The sequence below is a fragment of the Anopheles darlingi genome, chromosome X (assembly GCF_943734745.1).
Source record: "Anopheles darlingi chromosome X, idAnoDarlMG_H_01, whole genome shotgun sequence".
Taxonomy (NCBI): domain Eukaryota; kingdom Metazoa; phylum Arthropoda; class Insecta; order Diptera; family Culicidae; genus Anopheles; species Anopheles darlingi.
Window position 1 is genome coordinate 790001 of NC_064873.1, and position 18877 is coordinate 808877.

The 18877-nt window shown below is 52.5% G+C and overlaps 2 protein-coding genes across 2 annotated transcripts; one reads left to right on the forward strand and one right to left on the reverse strand.

Annotated features, from left to right (window-relative positions):
* Positions 1 to 5051: 5051 nt before the first annotated feature.
* LOC125949736 (microfibril-associated glycoprotein 4-like) lies at positions 5052 to 6247 on the forward strand. The gene is made up of 2 exons (XM_049677059.1): positions 5052 to 5225; positions 5314 to 6247. The coding sequence occupies exons 1-2, from the start codon at positions 5083 to 5085 to the stop codon at positions 6167 to 6169; spliced, it is 999 nt and encodes a 332-aa protein (XP_049533016.1). The 5' UTR covers positions 5052 to 5082; the 3' UTR covers positions 6170 to 6247.
* A 4695-nt stretch (positions 6248 to 10942) lies between these two features.
* Positions 10943 to 18866, reverse strand: LOC125949660 (uncharacterized). Its single transcript, XM_049676924.1, has 4 exons — positions 18818 to 18866; positions 18557 to 18710; positions 12589 to 12931; positions 10943 to 12482 (listed from the first exon to the last, which is right to left on the reverse strand). Exons 3-4 carry the CDS (start codon positions 12732 to 12734, stop codon positions 11354 to 11356), a joined length of 1275 nt encoding a protein of 424 aa, XP_049532881.1. The 5' UTR covers positions 12735 to 12931; positions 18557 to 18710; positions 18818 to 18866; the 3' UTR covers positions 10943 to 11353.
* Positions 18867 to 18877: the final 11 nt, after the last annotated feature.

Consider the following 18877-nt stretch of genomic DNA (forward strand, 5'->3'; position numbering starts at 1 on the left):
GATGCGGGGAAAGAAGAGGGAAGCACATGAGCAGCAAGCCATTTGTCAAATCGTAATATACACACACACACACACGCACATACACACAGAGACAGAGCCAAAAGCAGAGACAGAAGAAACAGAAGCATAATAATCTTAGTGAGAATGATAGTGAATAAACGCAGTAACCTAGTAGCGCGTGGGGCGCGAACAAGCGATGAGTCGACTTAGTAGCCGGCAGCGCAGCGGCAACAAAAGAGGGGGAAGGGGGGGGAGGGCAAATGAACCGAGTAGCACGGAGCAAGTACATCTATATACAAACACAGCATTCGCATTTCGCCCCCGGGGGCACGTCCTGGGGATCGACGAACACTCATACAGAGACACACACAAACACACACATACACACATTTTGCACACGAAATCGAGGCCACCTGGAAGGCGTCTTGGCGTGTGGCCAAGGCCTATTTGAGGGGCAGTGCACGGCAGTGGGAGGAGCGGATGGCGGATCACCCACGAGATGAGAATACTTGAAAGCGGGTAGAAAGCGGGTCAGGGGTCGTCAGGAGCTAATATTGGACTACTATTACTACTTTGTGGGCGCGCGCGCGCGCGGCGCAACGGGTCGTGGAATATTTAGGCATTTAAAAAACATACTTTCGCATACAGGCAGCCAGCGAGGGGCGAGCGATACTTCCTTGAGGATGTGTAATAGGTAGTAGAAAAAAGAACAAAAATATGACAAGAGAAGCAGCAGAAGAAGAAGAAGAAGAAGAAGAAGAAGAAGAAAACAAGAGTAAGAAGATGCAGGAGTGGATGAGGTGAAAAAATTGAAAACAAGAAGTAGAATGGAGGAAAAAACAAACACAATAAAACCCTGTTTGCAATAGCATCGGCTACCGGGGGGGTAGACACCCAAATATACTTGCAAACACACAAAAACACACACACGCACGCACACTGACAAAACATGGAGCAGGAAGAGTGGCATCAGAAGACAAAACTTTAAACAAAAAACAAAACTAACTAATACACTATTGGGGGGAAAAGCAAAAGCAGCTAAGCAACACATTGCCGCACGCGAAAAATGGCCGCGTGCATCGTGCAAAGCAAAGTAAGTAGCACGATCACCGACACCCCACCCCCCCTTCTCATTCCGCTTTCCGTTTCGTGCCCAGTGCATGAAGTCGCGAAGGCGAAGGCGAAGAATGTAGTAGTTCGTGACCCCCCGGAACGCAGAGCAATCCCTTCCCTTCCTACTCATTTTTCGCCGCCGGTGGTCCCCCCCTCCCCTTTCTCTTTGATCGACCTTGTTGGGAATGGAATGGGGGGGGGGAGAAAAAAGCAAGAAGTAAAATCCCCGGGAAATTGGTTTCTCCAATGGAGCATATAAAGTCGCGCGAGGAGTTTGGGGTGGAGAGGAGGAGCGAACATCTCGCGCATCGACATCAGCAAGTTATGAAGCAGAGCAGAACGGACATCATCACGATGGCGACGTACCGTGCGGTCAGTGTGTGTGTGTGTGTGGTACGCCATTCTTTTTTTTCTCTCTCTGTCTTCCTATAAATAACTCCAGTGCTAGCGACGCTTGTACTTGGGGAGGGGGGGGGGGGGGGGAGCGACCAGATGGCGCGTAAAAGATGAAACAGAACTCGGTCCGCACATCCGCATCCGTTTGTGTGTGCGTTCTCAAACATCAAACGCATGATGCGCCGCACCGTCGATGCGTTCGGTGTACATCATCATTGGAACCGTATGGGGGGGGCTGGTTTGGTGGTCAAGATGCAAGGTAAGGTGCGGGGCAGGTTCAATCGGAATGACCGCTACAACGACGCCGACGACGGCGATGTGCTAGCTGCTACTGCGGTTTTCCACAAGGTACTTTTCACGGTATACCAGTCCTCCCAGACCAACCAAGCATTTATACAAACACACAAACACACTAAACACACACACGCACACATACACGTTATAATGAGAGCAAGCGCGACGTGTGCGGACAGCGATGTCGGTTATAATTGATAAGAGCAACCAGAACAAATGCAGAACTTAGTAGTGAGAACCAGGAAGAATCCAACAAAATAAGAAGAGGAAGAAGAAGAAGAAGGGCAAGAACAAAACACAAACAAAGAAACAACCAACAAAAACTCCCACAGCAAAACAAAAAACAAGGTGAACCAAGGGGGACGCCCCATCAGATGTAAGGATCAGATGCATAATGCAAAAAAAGGAAGAAAGAAGGAAACTTAATAATAATGTTAATAACAACACAGATAGTAATTACAGTGGCGATTGCGGACAGTGCACATAGACACACACACACGCACAGATACACATACACAGATACACACACACAGATACACAGACACACAAAAGTGAAAGTGCAGTGCGGATGAAGAAAGGAACAGAAGAATGGCTTCGAACCAACACATGAGCACATGAGCAGGAGCGGGGAGTGGGGAAGGGGGAAGGAAAATGGGTCAGATAGGCAGACAGAGAGAGATAGAGAGAGAGATAAAGAAGGAAGAGATAATGCATATCGAGTGGTGAGTATATCGACAACCGCAATTCAAGCACTGCGCTTTGGTAAACCAAAAAAGGGAGACCCAGTGTCTGACGACCATCCATCTACCGGTGTATCTAGAGTATCTAGAGGGTGTCACTGCGTCACACCGCTACACACACGCCACAGAGAACCAGAAATGCAGAGCCAGGAGAAGAAAAACAATGCAATATTTGATTCGAATCGCGTTTGCTTCCGTCAAACCGTCAAACCGGCTGGCGAGAAGAGCTGTGTCAAGCTAAAGCAGAAAAGAAGGATAGGGAGAGAGTGGGAGTGGAAGAGAGGGGGAGAAACGATCCGTAATAATAATAATAAAATGAGAAACAAAATCCATAGAAAAACTCAGAATCAAAACCAATCCGCGGTCTATTGCGTGTTTTTTTTTCTTGTTCATGCTTAATTGTTGCGCACCAATCGCCACACCCCACCCCAACTTTGGAAAGAAACAACAACAACAAAGTGTGTTGGGAGTGTGTGGAGTAAAGAATGAAGAATGAAGTGGACTGCGACTGCCAGCGCGAGTGCTTCCCGGATTTTCCCCGGAGTCAAGCGCCGTTCGAAACGCCATTAATCACGCAGCTCCGCACGCCACCGCGGTGATCGGTGACACTCGCAAAAAGCTGGCTAGCTAGCTGGCTAGCTGGCTGGCTGGCTGGCTGTCGCACGCCACTCCAGACTCCGTGAAATGATCTATATTCTCGAGCCGCTCTTATCCAAATGTCTGCCCACAAGCCCGTCAGCGAGAGAGAGGAAGAACGAGAGCGAGAGAGAGAGAAAGAGAGAGAGCATCCGAGTTGATAAATGGCTGGGAGTCCGGCCGTTATCCTGGCGTGCCTGGCGTGCCGGTGCCGCGTGACGACGACGGTGAGAGGATGATGATGGTGGCGGACAGTCGACGGCTCACTTGTTGTATTTCTCGATCCCCCTCTATCGCCACTCCCATCATTGTTCCTCCTCCTCCTTCTCCTCCTCACGGAAACTCAGCGACAGCGGAGCAAAGACATTGTGCTGCATCATCGCCGTCGGCTTGTGTGTGTGTGTGTCCATCGGACATCAGCTCAACTTCAATTTGCATGGTAATGAAGGATGTGAGCAGAGGATATGAGAAAGGGGGTGAAAACGAAGAAGGGAAGGGGGGAGAAAGCCAGCTGGAATGCATGTTCCCAACCGATGAACCGGCCGCTGGCTGCTGCTGCTGCTGCAAATCATCCTCGAGCTCACATGCAAACACTCGAACACATTCGGGACGCGCTCGCTCGCTCGCTCCCCGGTCGGAAGGACGCCCTTGAGATTGCATTTCCGGACCAATCGATCACCCAGCAGCAGCAGCAGCAGCAGCAGCAGCAGCAGCAGCAGCAGCATCGTCGTCAGCATCGTCGAAACCAAAGAGGGCGTGCAATTGACAAAGTGTACCCACAGTGTACGGCTATTGATTGTTCTCTTCTGCACCGTTCGTTAACAGCAGCAGCAGCCAGTCAGCCCTCAATTCGACGGCGATGATGCACGGGGCATGGGAGTGAGACACTCCAGTTTGACAGAAGAGCCATCATGCGATGCGCGGGCAGTAGAACGTTCTACGAACATACACACACACACACAAACACACAGACACACACAATGACCACGACGCACCACGCATCCCTCGATCCTTCATTCCTCGATCTATTGTCATTTTTTTTTGCGGTATTGTCACCTTCTTTCTGCTTGTGGAATTGCTGGCGGAACACTCTGGTATACCTGATAGACACACACACACGCACACAGGCAGACAGATAGACAGACAGACAGAGTAACAAAGGGCCCCCTCTGGCACGGACTGGATCGAACCAGCGGTTGGAATCAACTGTGGGCCGGTTTTTGGCGGCATCAAACCGCCCCGACCTGCGGCTGATAACTTTCGCATGTGTGTGTTTACAGGCTTCTCAACGCCGGCCAAAAGGTCAGCTAACGGGCGGGCGTACCCGTACCCCGCAGGTTGAACGCAGAATGATCCGGAAGAAAACGGAAGCGGTTGATACTGCTATTCGGAATTTCCAATACGAGAGAAGAAAAGAAATGGTTGGACAGTCGAGTGTTGTTTCCCCTGGTAAAACCCAATGACAGGTATGTGTGTGTGTGTGTGTGAGAGAGAGAGAGAGAGAGAAAAATGGCGACAAAATTCGGATTCGGCGATGACGTCAAAACAAACAATGGCCGATCATTCGTAAATCCGCGATTCCGATTCCGCGGATTCCAGAGCATTCCAGCTCCGCGCAGCACAATCTAGGGCACAGCTTCATCTTACACACACACACAGACTTCAATGGTATCAGTAGGCAGATCAGGCGAACGTCCCAGACAAACCAGCAACCAGGCAAGCTAGACCGCTCCTCGATCATCGCGTCTTATCGCTCTAGCACTCTTGTTGTTGTTGTTGACCAGCTACCGATCATCGGTATGATGATGATCGTGACGACGACTTACTGGTAGCGACGACGACGAGTGGTGAGTCAGTAAGCTGCTAAGCGTGAAGTGTGAAGCAAGTACTGGTCAGCATCATCATGGCGTTGTTAGGCACAATGGGGTCGCTGCTGGTGATGCTGCTGAGCGTCTGCCACGCGCAGGATCAACCGACCACGGCTTCCGGCGATCCGGACCTGTCACAGCAGCCATGGCGCGACCGGTTGGCTGCACTCGAGGCTAAGTAAGCGACCGGTATACGGTGTCTATCTCTGTGTGCGTGCGCAAAGCGGTTAACGTTAGGATCTGTGTTTCGTTCGCGCCGCTCCCAGAATCAACAGCCGGGATCAGGAGGTAACGAAGATGCTGCAACAGGTGCTCACCAATCAACAGACGATCCTGCGCTTCCTGCACGCGGCCCCGTTTCCGTACGTACCGGCACCCCGGGCCCCCGAGTCGCGCTCGCTCACGACCACCACCACCGGCAGCGACGTCCCTTTGGTCGCTGCCGTGGTGGCACCGGCAGCGGCAGCTTCGGTGAACGCGATCCAGCGGCCGCGCAGCTGCCGCGACATCCCGGACGGTATGTCGGGCGAGGAAACGATCTACCTCGGACCGGGCGAACCGGTCGAGGTGTACTGCGACCAGGACTACGAGGAGGGCGGCTGGATCGTGATCCAGAACCGGTTCGATGGGTTCGTCAACTTTAACCGCAGCTGGGAAAAGTACCGGGACGGTTTCGGGGACATCGGTACCGAGCACTGGCTCGGCCTGGATACGATCCACCGCCTAACGGTAGCGACACCGCACGAGATCGCGTTCGTCGCGGAATCGTTTAAGGGCGAGCGTCGCTCCGCCCGCTACACCCTGTTCGAGATTGGCGGTGAAACCGACCGGTACCGGCTCCAGAAACTCGGCGTCTACTCCGGTACGCTCGGTGACGAGTTCAACTACAACAAGGGCATGGAGTTCTCGACCTACGATCAGGACCACGACCAGTACGCCGACGTTAACTGTGCGATCCGGACGGCGTCCGGCTGGTGGCACCGCAGCTGCACCCGCATCAACCTGAACGGTCTGTATGGGAACGAGTCGGGCGTCCGGTTCGCCTACTGGCTCGATTGGCTTCACCTGAACGGCCTCAAACGGACGCGCATCATGATCCGGGAGCTGAAGCGGCGCAAGTAACCGGACAGTCGACACACACACACACGTGCGCGCAACGGTGTCATTTTACCCTACCAGAAATAAACCACACAACCCGTTCCGTTCAACCTCTCTCTCTCTTTTTCTCTCTTTCTCTCTCTTTCTCTCTCTCTATGGCGGATCAGCGAGCGAGAAAAAGGAACTCCTTCGGCAGGAAGATAATCCCTTGAGCGCAAGCAAGCTGTTGACTCGCCATAAACCACTTCCCACCCCCTAGCCCAGTCCCAACCCAACCCCAAACCAAAATCCCAACAAATCGATGAGCACGTAACGACACAGTTGACTTGCTGTGTGTGTGTGTGAGTGTGTGTGACAAGAGATGGAATATATTCCTTTTACTACCCCCTACCTCCTACCTTCACGCGCCCCTCGAACTATCTAATTATTTTGCATCCCCAGAGCAACCCTCCCCCATCCATTAGTGACCACCATTACCACCACCGCACCAATCGATCTATTGATGGCTGCACCACCTTCTCTTCCTTCACTTCCTTCATCATCGACATCGATCGATGGTCATCGATGGACAGGACAGGACACCGTTAGATGTTCCGTTCGTTCATTTCCACTCTTCCACTTCCACTCCCGGCGTTACATCGTCGGCGTCGTTTCGAGGCGGATTGATCGATCCATGTGTGCGTGTGCGTGTCCCCGTGTGTGTGTGTCCGTGAGATTGAATGAATAAACAAACAACGTCCGAAACCGCCACTTCTGTTGCTGCTGCTGCTGCTGCTGCTGCTGTTGCGTTCGGAATGCGAGCGACAAAATATTAAATTATTTAACAAGAAATACCCTTTCACCTACTGTCTTCTTCATTCCCCCCCCCCCTTCCCCTATCCCCCGCCACCAAAAACCTTCATCCTCGATGGTAGAAATACTTAAGGGCTCAAGAGAACCAGAGAAGGGCTATCGGTGCCCAAGATCTCCAGTAACACGCAGCTGAGCTGATGCTGGGATCCTTCCTCCTGACTCCAGCATCAGCATCACGCAGCAGCATGTCAAGGTGAGGGTCATATGAAGGACGCGTCATGAGCCATCGTCGTCGACGACAGGACACGAACATACGAGCGCGATAAGGGCTCGCCACGATAAGCGCTAAGCGAGAGGCAGCAACAGTGACACAAGAAGCGAGAGAGAGAGAGCAAAAGAGAGAGAGAGAGAGCAAGAGAGAGAGAGAGAGAAAATCGAGTGGTATATGGTGATGTGGGAAAAATCAATAAACCATCCCCTTCAATCTCCTTTTTCTCGCATCAAATAGCTTCGCGCTTCAGCCGTCCTGTTCCTGTCCTGTCAAAGGCAGTACCAGTGCCAAGCCTCCACTCCCTTTGCTGTTGCGCGTGCCACACCCTCCCCCCTCCCCCACTCACCCCCCGGTTCAACTTGGCGAGGGTTTTTCGGGCTCTCAGGGCTATTGAGTCCCATCATTGTTGTTGTTGCTGCTGCTGCTGCTGTTGTTGTTTCTGTGCCGGGAATTGGCGAGCCCCGCAAGAAAACAGAAAACGCGCTCCGCAAGGATGGGTCCGGTCCGGTCCGGTTTTCGGGCTCCGGCTTTTGCCGGGCTTCATCTGTCGGGTGGCCAGCGGCGAGGACAGCCGGAACAACGGTTTTGTTCCTCGTACTCACTCACTTACACACACACTCAGGACAGGACGGGAATCGCGGAGGCTGCTGCCTTCTTCGGAGGGCCGGCAGCGACCGCCAGTGGCAAGCAATCAAGTCAAGCCGTTCTCCAAAGTGGCCCAGCTGAACGAAACCAGCAGAATTGAGTCAGAGAGAGGGAGCGAGAGAGAGAGAGGGGGAAAGGAGAGGCTTTGGAGAGCTTTAAAATCAATACTCCGGCATTCCGGAAGGAACGCAGATGAGGACGAGGAAGAGCAGCACCAGCACCAGTGACCTTCTTCTTCTTCTTCTTCTTCTTCTTCTCCTCGTTTTCTTCTCCAGAGGAGCGATTGCAAAAAGTGGATGAAATCGGGGGTGGGGAGGGGGTGACTTCCTTCCTCGGTGGAGCACCCGGGTACCGACCGACCGACCGACCGACCTGGGAACCCGAAGCACCACCCGAAGGCTGAAGATACCCGAGATGCCCGAGGCCCGAACCAAATAATTAAACTTCAACGTTTTGCACAACTGCCTCGCGCGTTGACCCAATTGCACCCCTTTCCTTCGCATCTTCCTCTCTCTCTCTCTCTCTTTCTCTCTCGCTCTCTGTCTTACTGTTTTCTTCTCGCATCCTCCGGGGATCACTCCAGGGGTTCGCGTGGATTTACATCACGTCTTCCCTAATCACAATCGGTCAAGGCAGCAACCACACTCCTCAGAGAGAGAGAGAGAGAGAGAGAGAGAGAGAGAGAGAGAGAGGTCTGAAGCATCACAGCGCTGACAGACAAAACCCCGTTCTGAGTCCCCTGATCTGATACTAAAGCAACAACTTTCATTATTCACAAACCGCCGTCAATATCGCAACAGCAGCAGATTCTAGGAGAGAGAGAAAGAGAGAGAGGGCGAAAATTTTGGGGCGAACATTACTGTGTTCAGCAGGCACATCTGCTGCAGGAGCACTGCTACTGCTGCTACCTGGGCGATGGAGGCGCCCCGATCCGTCAGTTCGAGCACCTCGATGGATTCGATGGAGCCGCCTGGTGGTTGTGGTGGTAGCGCACACAGCTCATGGCTAGGGGTTTTATTGGGGTTGCAAACACCGTGTGTGTGTGAGTCGCAAATACAGAAGCAGTTACGCAATTCCTGTTCATTGCTCCTCGAAACCAACAAAAAACCCGTTCTCCTGCGACGACCAGTGGGCAAGGTTTGGCTCCGTATCCGCAGAGTAAGCCTTCAGTCAGTCAGTCAGTCAGTCAGTCAGTCAGTCAGTAACTGGAGTGACTGACACCAAGCCTGATAGGGGCCCCTGATGCTGGTTCTGATCGGAACTCGAGTCGACAACACTGCTGCTGTCTTTCGCCCTTTTCGGTATGCACCCGGGATCGGCTCGAACTCGAACCCTATACTGACGATGACTACTGCTACGATTCAACAGGTCGGTCGCGAGCGCAATAAGCTCTCCGGTCCGGTCTTTCTCGGGGGGTTATCTTAGCGACCTAGCGAGGGTTCCTAATGTACTCTCCCTTCTCTGAGTCACTGAGCCACTCCCGGTGCACAACAGTAACGCCAAACTCCTAGCGCCCTTTCTCCTGGGGTTACTTTGGTCTCTGGATCGATCTGGGGCTGGGGCTGTTTATGCTAATCATTCGCGTACGATTCTCCCGGGGGAATGAGGGGTTGGTACGCAAGGGTTTGCAAAACGGAAGAAGAAGCTCGCGAAGCTGCGAAGCCAACTCACCTGGCAAGAACGGCCTGGAAGGTGTTTTTGCCACTTGCCACTGTCGGGGATGAAAAGGTAGGTAAGGAGGGTTGGCAGGCGCGCGCGCGCATGGTTAAGGGAAGGCAATGGACGAAGAAACACCGGGGACGGGGACGGGGGGGGAGGGGGCGGAGAAAGTTGGCAAAGAAATAAATTGGATGGGTGTGTAATTCAATTTCGACGTTCTCCGCACCACCACCACCACCACCCATTTCCTCTTCTTTTCCCTCCCGATGACAGCACACCGTTACAGCAGTCACTGTCTTCACAGTTGACGTTTTGCAAAACGAACGACCGCCGGATAATGATGATGATGACGATGATGATGATTATGATGATTCTGGAGCTGGATGCTGGTAAAGAGGAGCGGAGGGAGGGGGTGTGTTTTTGGGGTGTGCAATAAGACAGAAGGCCTTGAAGCAACACCAGCAGAACTTCGGTGGCAATCAGCATTTACTTTACAGTCGAGCTGTCGAGCCCTTCCCTCCCCGCTCTCGGTCTCGCTCACCTCACTACCACCCCACCAACTGCTACCAAAAAAAAAAACGACCACTTGGCGTCTCCAGAGCCTCTCATACAACAAGCTGCGAGCTGCTTGCTGCTTGCGAAGTGCGAGGTAAAAATAGAAATTGATTTTTTGCCATCCATTTTATCGCTGGAAAAGCGGAGGGAGATGATTTTTCATCTTATTGCGAGTGTTTGTTTGAGTGGCACTCCCTCGGTTTTCCCTCGGTTGTTGTTGCTGTTGTTGCTGCATCAGATGCTGAGGCATCAAGACGAGGCAAGACGAGAATGAGATGAGTAATTGGTCCGCGTAGCGTAGTGCTATGCTTCCAGCGCTCGGCAACCTCCTCGTTCTCCTCCTCCTCCTTCTCCTCCTCACCTTTACCTTACACTGCTGCAAAAGGTGCAAAGCTGAAGAAAAAACACATAATCGATAATTAATGGCAACCATTGTTGTGCAACCAAAGCATTACCAAGTAATATTTCAGCTCGCGAAACCACACAGCACACAGGGGCTGGCTCATAAACCAATCCTCAACTTTTGGCGAGAGAGAGAGAGAAAGAGAGAGAGAAACGTGGAGATTGTGGATGAAGAGATTTATGGATACTGCCTTTGCTTTCGCTGACTTTTCACGGAAGGAAACCGAACGAGATAAGGTGAGAGGGGATGCAAAGGGTCGCCAATTGAGAAGAAGAAGAAGAGTAAAAAGTAGCGGAGTAGCGGAGAAGAAGCGCGAATAAGCGAACAAGTATCGGATGTACCGGCTGCGGGATGTGTGCAGCGTTCTCGCCGCCCTCTTGAAGGCATCTGAAAAGGGCTTTGGCGCCCTCTCTTGTAACCACTGCGATCGCGAAGGTATACACAAGTCCCGGTAAGTGTCTACTTTTTTTTTGTTTTTGTTTTTTTCAATTCCAAATTTTATTTGTAGCAGAGAACGTTGGTACAGCTCACGCTCACGGCATCGGCATCCTGGCCTCTCGCTGGTCTCGGAGGGTTGTGCTTGGAAGGGATGCTGATCCGGGGATCCAGAGAGAAAGAGAGAGAGAGAGAGAGAGAGAGAGAGAGAGAGAAGAGAGAACGGGGAGGTTTGCTTGCTAAGACTACTGTGCTAGCAGCGTGATCAAGTATTGAGTAAGATTGAGATTCAATGGAAATCATTCGGAAATTAATGGTCTGCCATATTATATGGTTCGAAAGGTGCCAAAAGGTCTGTTCGTTTCGTCCGTTCACCCCATTTTTTGCAGTGCATAATAGCTTCAAATATTGCCAGATAGCGTGCATCGCGTAAGTCATCAACGCGAAACTAATAATAAAAACACATCCCATCTTCCATCATGCGCGCTGCGATGCCCGACGCCCACTCCCCCCGATACCTACTGCAGTTATGGTTATCCTTCTTGATCCGATCGCGCACCTCCGGCTCGATGAACTTCTCGTGCTTCGCACCCTTCTCGCTCCCGCCCGCCAGCAAGCCCGGCCGGCCGAGACCGAGACCGAGAAAGTCAGCGGCCGCAGGGACCGGGGCTGCCGATGCCGACTGTACGGCGGCGGCAGCCGCCTGCTGGGCGGCCCGGGCCGCCCGGTTACACTCGTACGACGAGATCTCATCCTCGAACTCCGACACCACAAAGACCCACTTCGGTATCTCGAACCGGATCAGCCCGAGCAGATCGCGCACGTAATCGAACTCGTCGACGAACGTCCGGTAGAGCTTGTTGCCGAAGCGGCAGGACAGCTTCATCTCCAGCCGCCACTCGGCCTGCTGTTCGATCGGTGTTGGCGTTGCCGACGTCGACGCTGCCGCCGCCACCGACGACGATGACGGTGTGTTGACGGATGTCGCCGCGGACGCCATCGCTACCGTGAATGCCGTCGCCGCCGACGCCGCCGCTACCAACGCACCACCAACCCGGCCAATGTGCGTGGAACCGATGCTGGCGGTCGATCCAGCGCTACTACCACCCCCGATCGGTGACTGTACGGTGGCACCGGAAGCGGTTGTACCTGAGGCGACGGTGGCGACGGCACTGGCACTGGCACCCGGCCCCGAAGGTGGCTTGGTGCTGATGAACGAATCGTACAGCCGGCCGAGTATCATGAGGCGCGTGTGCCGGCAGGATTCGCGCACCAGGTTCTGCTTGGTCAGCTTCAGGGCGGCCGTCACGTACTCCCGCACCTGCGTCTTCTGCTTCTGGATGACGTGGTAGCGCGTCGGGTTCTCGAGCCGCGTCTCCACCTGCAGCACCTTCTTCGGCAGCTCGATGTCGATGCTTTCGAGCGGGAACTGCACGGAAAGGACGTGGCCGGGACCGCCGAACCCATCCACCGCACCGGACCGCGACCGGGCCGGTTCGCTGTTCTTCGTCTGCTCTCGGTACAGCTGCTGCTTCAGCTGCGTGCGCGACGAGATGTTCAGCTGCGGGAAGCTCGTCCTTTTTTTGTGCGCAACAAGAACAAGCAGAAGAAGAGGAAGCCAAACAAAACGGGGGTTCAGAACGGATCGGATCAAGGGTGCAGCGGGGGGGTGGGGACACTTACTGGTCGAAGGCTGCCACCGTCGAGGAGCGCAGATCGCGCACCACATTAACGTCACGCGATTTGTCCAGCAGCGAGAACGCATCCTCCTCGTACCGGCTGCAATCGACGTCGACCAGGATCGGTTCGAAGCTGTCCATCGCGTCCATTTTTTTTGTTTTGTTTTTTTTTAGGGTGGAAAGGGGCTCTCTTTCTCTCTCTTTTTTCTCTCTTTCTCTTTCTCTGCTCTGCGTCTCTACCGCTTTCGAGCAACGCGCAACACGTCCGTCGCCCGCGCTGTCATATTCATCTGCAGCGGATCAGGAAAGACCGTAGAACACCACCGCCGTGAGAGGGAAAAGGGAGGCTGCGGAAGGGGGAAGAAGGGATCAGATCGGTCAATCAAAACAAATCGCAGAATCGCTTTGGGGGAGGAAAGGAAGCGCTGCAAGTGCTGCAATAGCGCTGAAGGCGCTTGATGAAGAGAAGCGAATCGAGGGGTTGGTGAGGGAGGAGGTAGGCCTGAGGCCGAATGGTGGGTGAGGCCGCCTGTTTGAGGGCGGAAAACGCACACGCAGCAAATCCATCCATCCATCCATCCAGCGAGCGGTATTGTATGGAGGGGGGGGGGGGGGGGGGGTTTCATAGCCACAGGCCGCCAAAAGTGTCAACTTATATGGGTATATGGGGGAGCGGTGCACGCCGGCACACACACACACGCGCGCGCGCGAGCACACATACGGCCATGGGTTGGCTCTCCTTTAAATCCAGCAAATGGTCACGTAACGGAGCATATACAAATTATGTCGCTTCTAGCAAAACCCATTTGCCCGCCTGCCCGACCGCCCCACTCCACCCCCGTTCGTCGCATGTCAAAGGCGCAGGACCTAAGGGAGGAGGAGGAGAAGTAGCAGGACTACCTCACGATCCCACTTGGCTGCCAACGTTCCTTTTTTGCACTCTTATTTTTTTCGCTCTCTCTCTCTTTTTTTTTCTCTCTCTCTCTCTCGCTCTCTCACTCACGCACACACACACACACACTGCTGGTGCACAATTTTCAATCTTCAAACCTTCTTTCCACTCCCTATCTCACCCCTGTCAACCACTTGCGGCGTGTTAGCAGGGATGATAGCGCCGGTTATGCGTACCGGATGGGTGTGTGTGTGTGTGTGTGGGTGTGTGTGTAGCGAGTAGCGGCACTGTGAGAGCTAACCGAAAGGGCCACTATTTTTTGCGATATTTTCGATTACAAAACTTATTTCCAATGTATGCGGAAATGTTAATAAATGTATTTTTGGAAGGGAGAGAGGAGGGAGCAGGAGGAGGGGGGGGGGGCAAAAGTTACATTTAACCAATAAAAACGCGAGCTTGAAGGTCACTCAGTAACTCACCGGCCCTGGACCTGTGCGACTTTACATTTACCCATGTGATGTAAAATCCTTGCAATACAATCCTCCAGCAATTACATCCTTCCTCCTGTACGTTCCCCAGCATCACCGTCCCCTCCCCCTTCCCCTTCCGTTCCACACTGCGTCCTTCACGACCGCGTCTGCGGGCACATCCGGCGTGCTCTCAGCTGCTCAGCTGCTCGCAGCTCGCAGCGACAACACCCGAAACCCTCCAAACCCTCAATCTTCACCCTCTATCGTTTTTCTCACTCACTCTCATTCTCTCTTTCTCTCTCTCTCTCTCTCTCTCTCTCTCTCTCTCTCTCTCTCTCATTCTCTCTCTTTCTATCTCTCTCTCTCTCTCTCATTCTCTCTCTCTCTCTCTCTTTCAATCTCTCTCTCTCTTTCTCTCTATTTTTCTCTTTTGCTCTCTGCCTCCATCCGGTTGCAATCCTCCATCCGTTCGTCGTTCCATGCTATGTACTTACATCCACCCCCACTGCCCACATACACCATCACTTGCACACACGTACACACACACACACGAGCGCCCAAACTGTTGGTTATGTGTTTTCCGTTTGATCACATTTCTATCTCGCATAACTTTCGTTATTTATTCCATTTCCATGTGCCTCAACACCGAACCCCGAACCGAGGATTTGTGCTCGTGAGAGGGAGGACGGAGGAGTGTGGTGTTGGTGGTGGTGGGTAAGCATTCCACAGCACAGCAGCAGCAACCGTAGCATCAGCAGCAGCAGCAGCAGCAGAGAGTTCCTCGAGCTCGTGCTCGTGCTCGTGCGATTTGTTCAATTATTTGCAAGAGCCCAGCGTCACCTCTGCAAGGCACGGGGGCCATGGTAGAGTGGGGTGAAGAGGGGAAGGGGGGATGTTTTTCACATTTTTCCACTACCCCCAAACCAATTTCACCCTTTTTCTCCCTTCAATTTTATTTTTTTTTTGTACGGGATCAAGCTCCTCAACTGTAACTCCTGACCGAGCTGTCAAGTCAAGAACGAGCGAGCAAAACGGCTGACCAGGGGGGGAAGGGGGGGGGGGTAGGAGGCTGCCACGGTGCGTCCCCGGGTTGATCAACGGGTGGTGGTGCAAACCTACACACAGGAGGATGGAGTAAACAGACAAGGTCGTTGAACAGACCTCCACTGCGAACCGTGGACCGTACAGGCAGGCGTCACACACACACACACACACTCGCAAGTGACGTGGACGTTTATTGGTCCACCCCCTGCCCCCCACCCCCTGCCGCGGTCCGTTAGCAAACCATTAGCTTCGCCACACGCCCGCAACATTATGCTGCATGCAGGGGGTAGGTCGTCGATCTGCCACATCATCATCATCATCATCATCATCATTGTCATCCCGCTAAAAGACGGTGGGTATGGGCAGCATAATCATAACCTGGTACCGAAGTGAGGTACGCTGGCATATCATGTATGTGTGTGAGAGTGTGTGTGCTCTCTCCTCCTTCATCTTCCCCCCTGCGAGGGTGGCCCAGTGGATACCGGTGTTGGTGGACGTGACCGCCATCGCTAAACAGCAGCATACAATAGTATCAACTCCTTGACGACTCCAGGACACAGACCTGCAAGTACCCTGGAAAAGGCCGCCGCGGAAACCACACTAAACCCAATCATCATCATCATCATCACCATCATCATCGGCAACCGGGTTCATCTTTCCGACTTGCGAGGCTTGATGATGGTCACCTCGCAAATCAAAAATAAAAGTCAACCCCCTTAGGGCAACCCCTTTTACCACCCTTTCCCTTTCCTGGTACTATATGATCACCTGGTACTCCACCTGCCACCTCCTCCTCGCACCCGCTTTCCCAGCGTCGCTATCTCACGGGGTTTCACTTGTCATCAATTTGTCCATCCATTGGTTGAATTGTCTGTTCGTTTTCTTCATTTTTTTCCTCCCCCCCTTCAACCCCTTCAACGCCTTCCGGTCTCTTCTTTTTTTGCCCATGTTTCATATTATCGTGCATCTGGCTGAACTGAAATTAAAACACAAAATCGATACAGCACCGGGAACTTTGCTTTGGTGCGAATAGAGATATCGGAGGAGGGTAATACGGGGTGAGGGGGAGGCGATCTAAATCGAGCATCGAAGTTTTGCGCACCGGGAATACCAGTCAGCCCCCTCTCCGATTGACTGCTACTGTCATAGGATCGAAACAGGGTGAAAAAAGGAATTTAAAATAAACCCAAGAAAACCGCTCTGCCGGTCTTCCCCAAAATGGGAGAAGGGGTGGAGGGGGGGGGGGGAGTTTTTCCCTTTTGGCTTTTGGCTTGGGTCCAGCCCATGAGCCTGGCCCTCGAACTGAGCACAGAAATGCATTGATATGAACAAAACTGATACTCATAGTAATATCTCCAACAGTAACAGCAATTATAATAACAATAATAATAATAATAATAATAATAATAGCATTTATAATAACAAAACGAATAAAAACGAGAAGAATATTACGAAGAATATGATTACTTTAAAGGCATCTCATGCATCACTCAGCATCCCCCACGACACGACCCGCTAAAGACGTCCTTTCAGCCTCAGCATAATTGTACAAACACACACACACACATACAGAGTTTGAGCGTTCGGCTCGGTGGATTTGGTGAAGCCGAGATTCCCTTCCGTCAGTCAGTCAGTCAGCCAGTCAGTGTCACGCGTGGCGAAGGACCTCAAGAAGACCGGGACCGAGACCTGGACAGGACAATACCCCTCGGGGCCACCCAACCGCCGCCAAGCAAGGCGCAAGATTTATGGGTTGACATAAATTTTTATGACAAATCACTCCCAGTTGATGACCGAACCGACTCCCTTTCCCTCCCTCTGCCACGCTACTGTGCCCCCAAAGATTGGTACACAAGGACGACGACGACGACGACGAGGACAATCGAACGCGGGGAATGCCACGTGTGTGTGTGTGTGAGTGTGCGATGAGTGATGTCGCTATTATGATGGCATCATTCTAAACAAAAATAAAAATAAAAAGCCACACGCCACACCAGAGGCACACACACACACACACACACACGGCCGCTACACTTTATCAATTTAAGGTCAATTTGCCATCCATCGGTATCCTTTGCAGCAGCTGCTGCTGCTGCTGCATCATCATCATCATCATCATCATCATCCTCGTCTACTGCTACCACCATTCGACCCGGGCTTTTGGCGGGTTTTGGTAGTTGGTCACGCGATCAAGTGACCCATGGCACGCCCATTGGTTTGTGGTTTCCATCGCGCGAGGGCCTCGCATTACCACGACCAAGCTTGATACATATGATTCCAGGTGAGATCGAGTATTCCAATGGGATGTGCCATTATGGAGTGCTCTCGATAGCGCGAGGCGAGCCGGAGTGAGGGGATGGTTTACAAGAGGAGGGAGGTGGTAGTGTGACGTCTTTGCAAACGCGATCGTAAACATGCTATCCGTGCCGAGCCGAGCAAAGCTAACACTTGTATCAGCGTTGCAGGAAACCAGCAAAGCTGGGCAACCATGACCAACACCATCACCACCACCACCACCACCGCCAATCACTCCCATATGCCACCTGCTTCAGCCCTTCTTCTGCTCCACAATCAGCAGCCATAGAGATGAAGAACGAGAGGAGGATCACGAGACTGGTCGACGATCGTCGCATCACAGCCGCAGGATTGGTGGTGTCGCTAAAAATATCTGTCCCAGGGTAGAAGGGGGAGCGGCGATCGAGTGTGATCGCGTGTCACGACGTCTCCAAGGCACCGGGCGCAATATTTTGTCTACATTCGATGATGTGCAGAAGAAAAAAAAACATGCAGATGATTCTGATTGATGTTCGCGCTTCCATTGCAGCAAAGAGGATCGATTCGAGGTTGTTCAATCCGTTCCGAACTAGCATACTAATAGCTCTAGTGACTCTAGTGAGAATCGCACGTTTCTGCTAGTATTGCATGCAATCAAAGCGCGAAACACCGGAATCCAACCGGAATTAGCGGAGGTGATAAACGGCCTAAACCTTGATTGTGTGCGGCAACGCACGAAGATCGCGCCGCAGCCAGTGCTAGCAAGCCAACCAGCTGCTGCAGCAGATATCGCGCTCCCTGCGTCACCCAAACGAAACAACCCACCACACCCCTTGACTCTATTGTAGTGTATCACCTATCAAACGGTTAGCACGCATTCTTTATGCTCACAGGCACTCGCGTGCGCGCTCTCTCTCTCTCTCTCTCTCTCCCACTTTCCTCCGTTTCCTACTTGTTTTCTCTTCCTTTAGCACGCTAGACTGTCTGTTCTCTATGGCCAAGACTCTGCTCGCGCGTCACTAAAGCATCATGCGTGCAGCGGTTACGGCGCGTTGCGCAATCGGTTTCAGCGTAGAAAATTCATCAAAAACAATCTTATCACCACCGCAAGAGCACGACGCAACAAACAGACAAAACCGCAGGCACACACACACACACACACGTTGGAGCAGCTTTATGTCTACTTGGTTGACTTGTACGGTTTAGAAATAATTGTAAAACTAAAAGCAACCAACAAACGGAAATCTCCTTGCGGAACTGAAAATTTCATAAATTCCATGCGTATGACTCACCCTTAAGCAACACGACGGAGTATGTAGCACACACGCAGATTACCACCTTGCCCCCAGCAGCGATTGCAACGTTATGATGCTACGAGATGTACAGTTTTTGGCACAAGAACCACAAGCCAGATAGTGACGAGACTGACCGGCAAACCGAGACAAACTAGAATGTGATGAGGGAAGGCGGTTAGAAAAAAAAAACACCGCTTGACTTAACGCCCAAACCGGTCACTAAGAGAGTGTGTTTGTTTGTGTGTGAGCACGATATACCAACAAGCGAGCGATGTTCTGCCCTGAACGTTACACGATGGTTAACCACCGAATGGACCG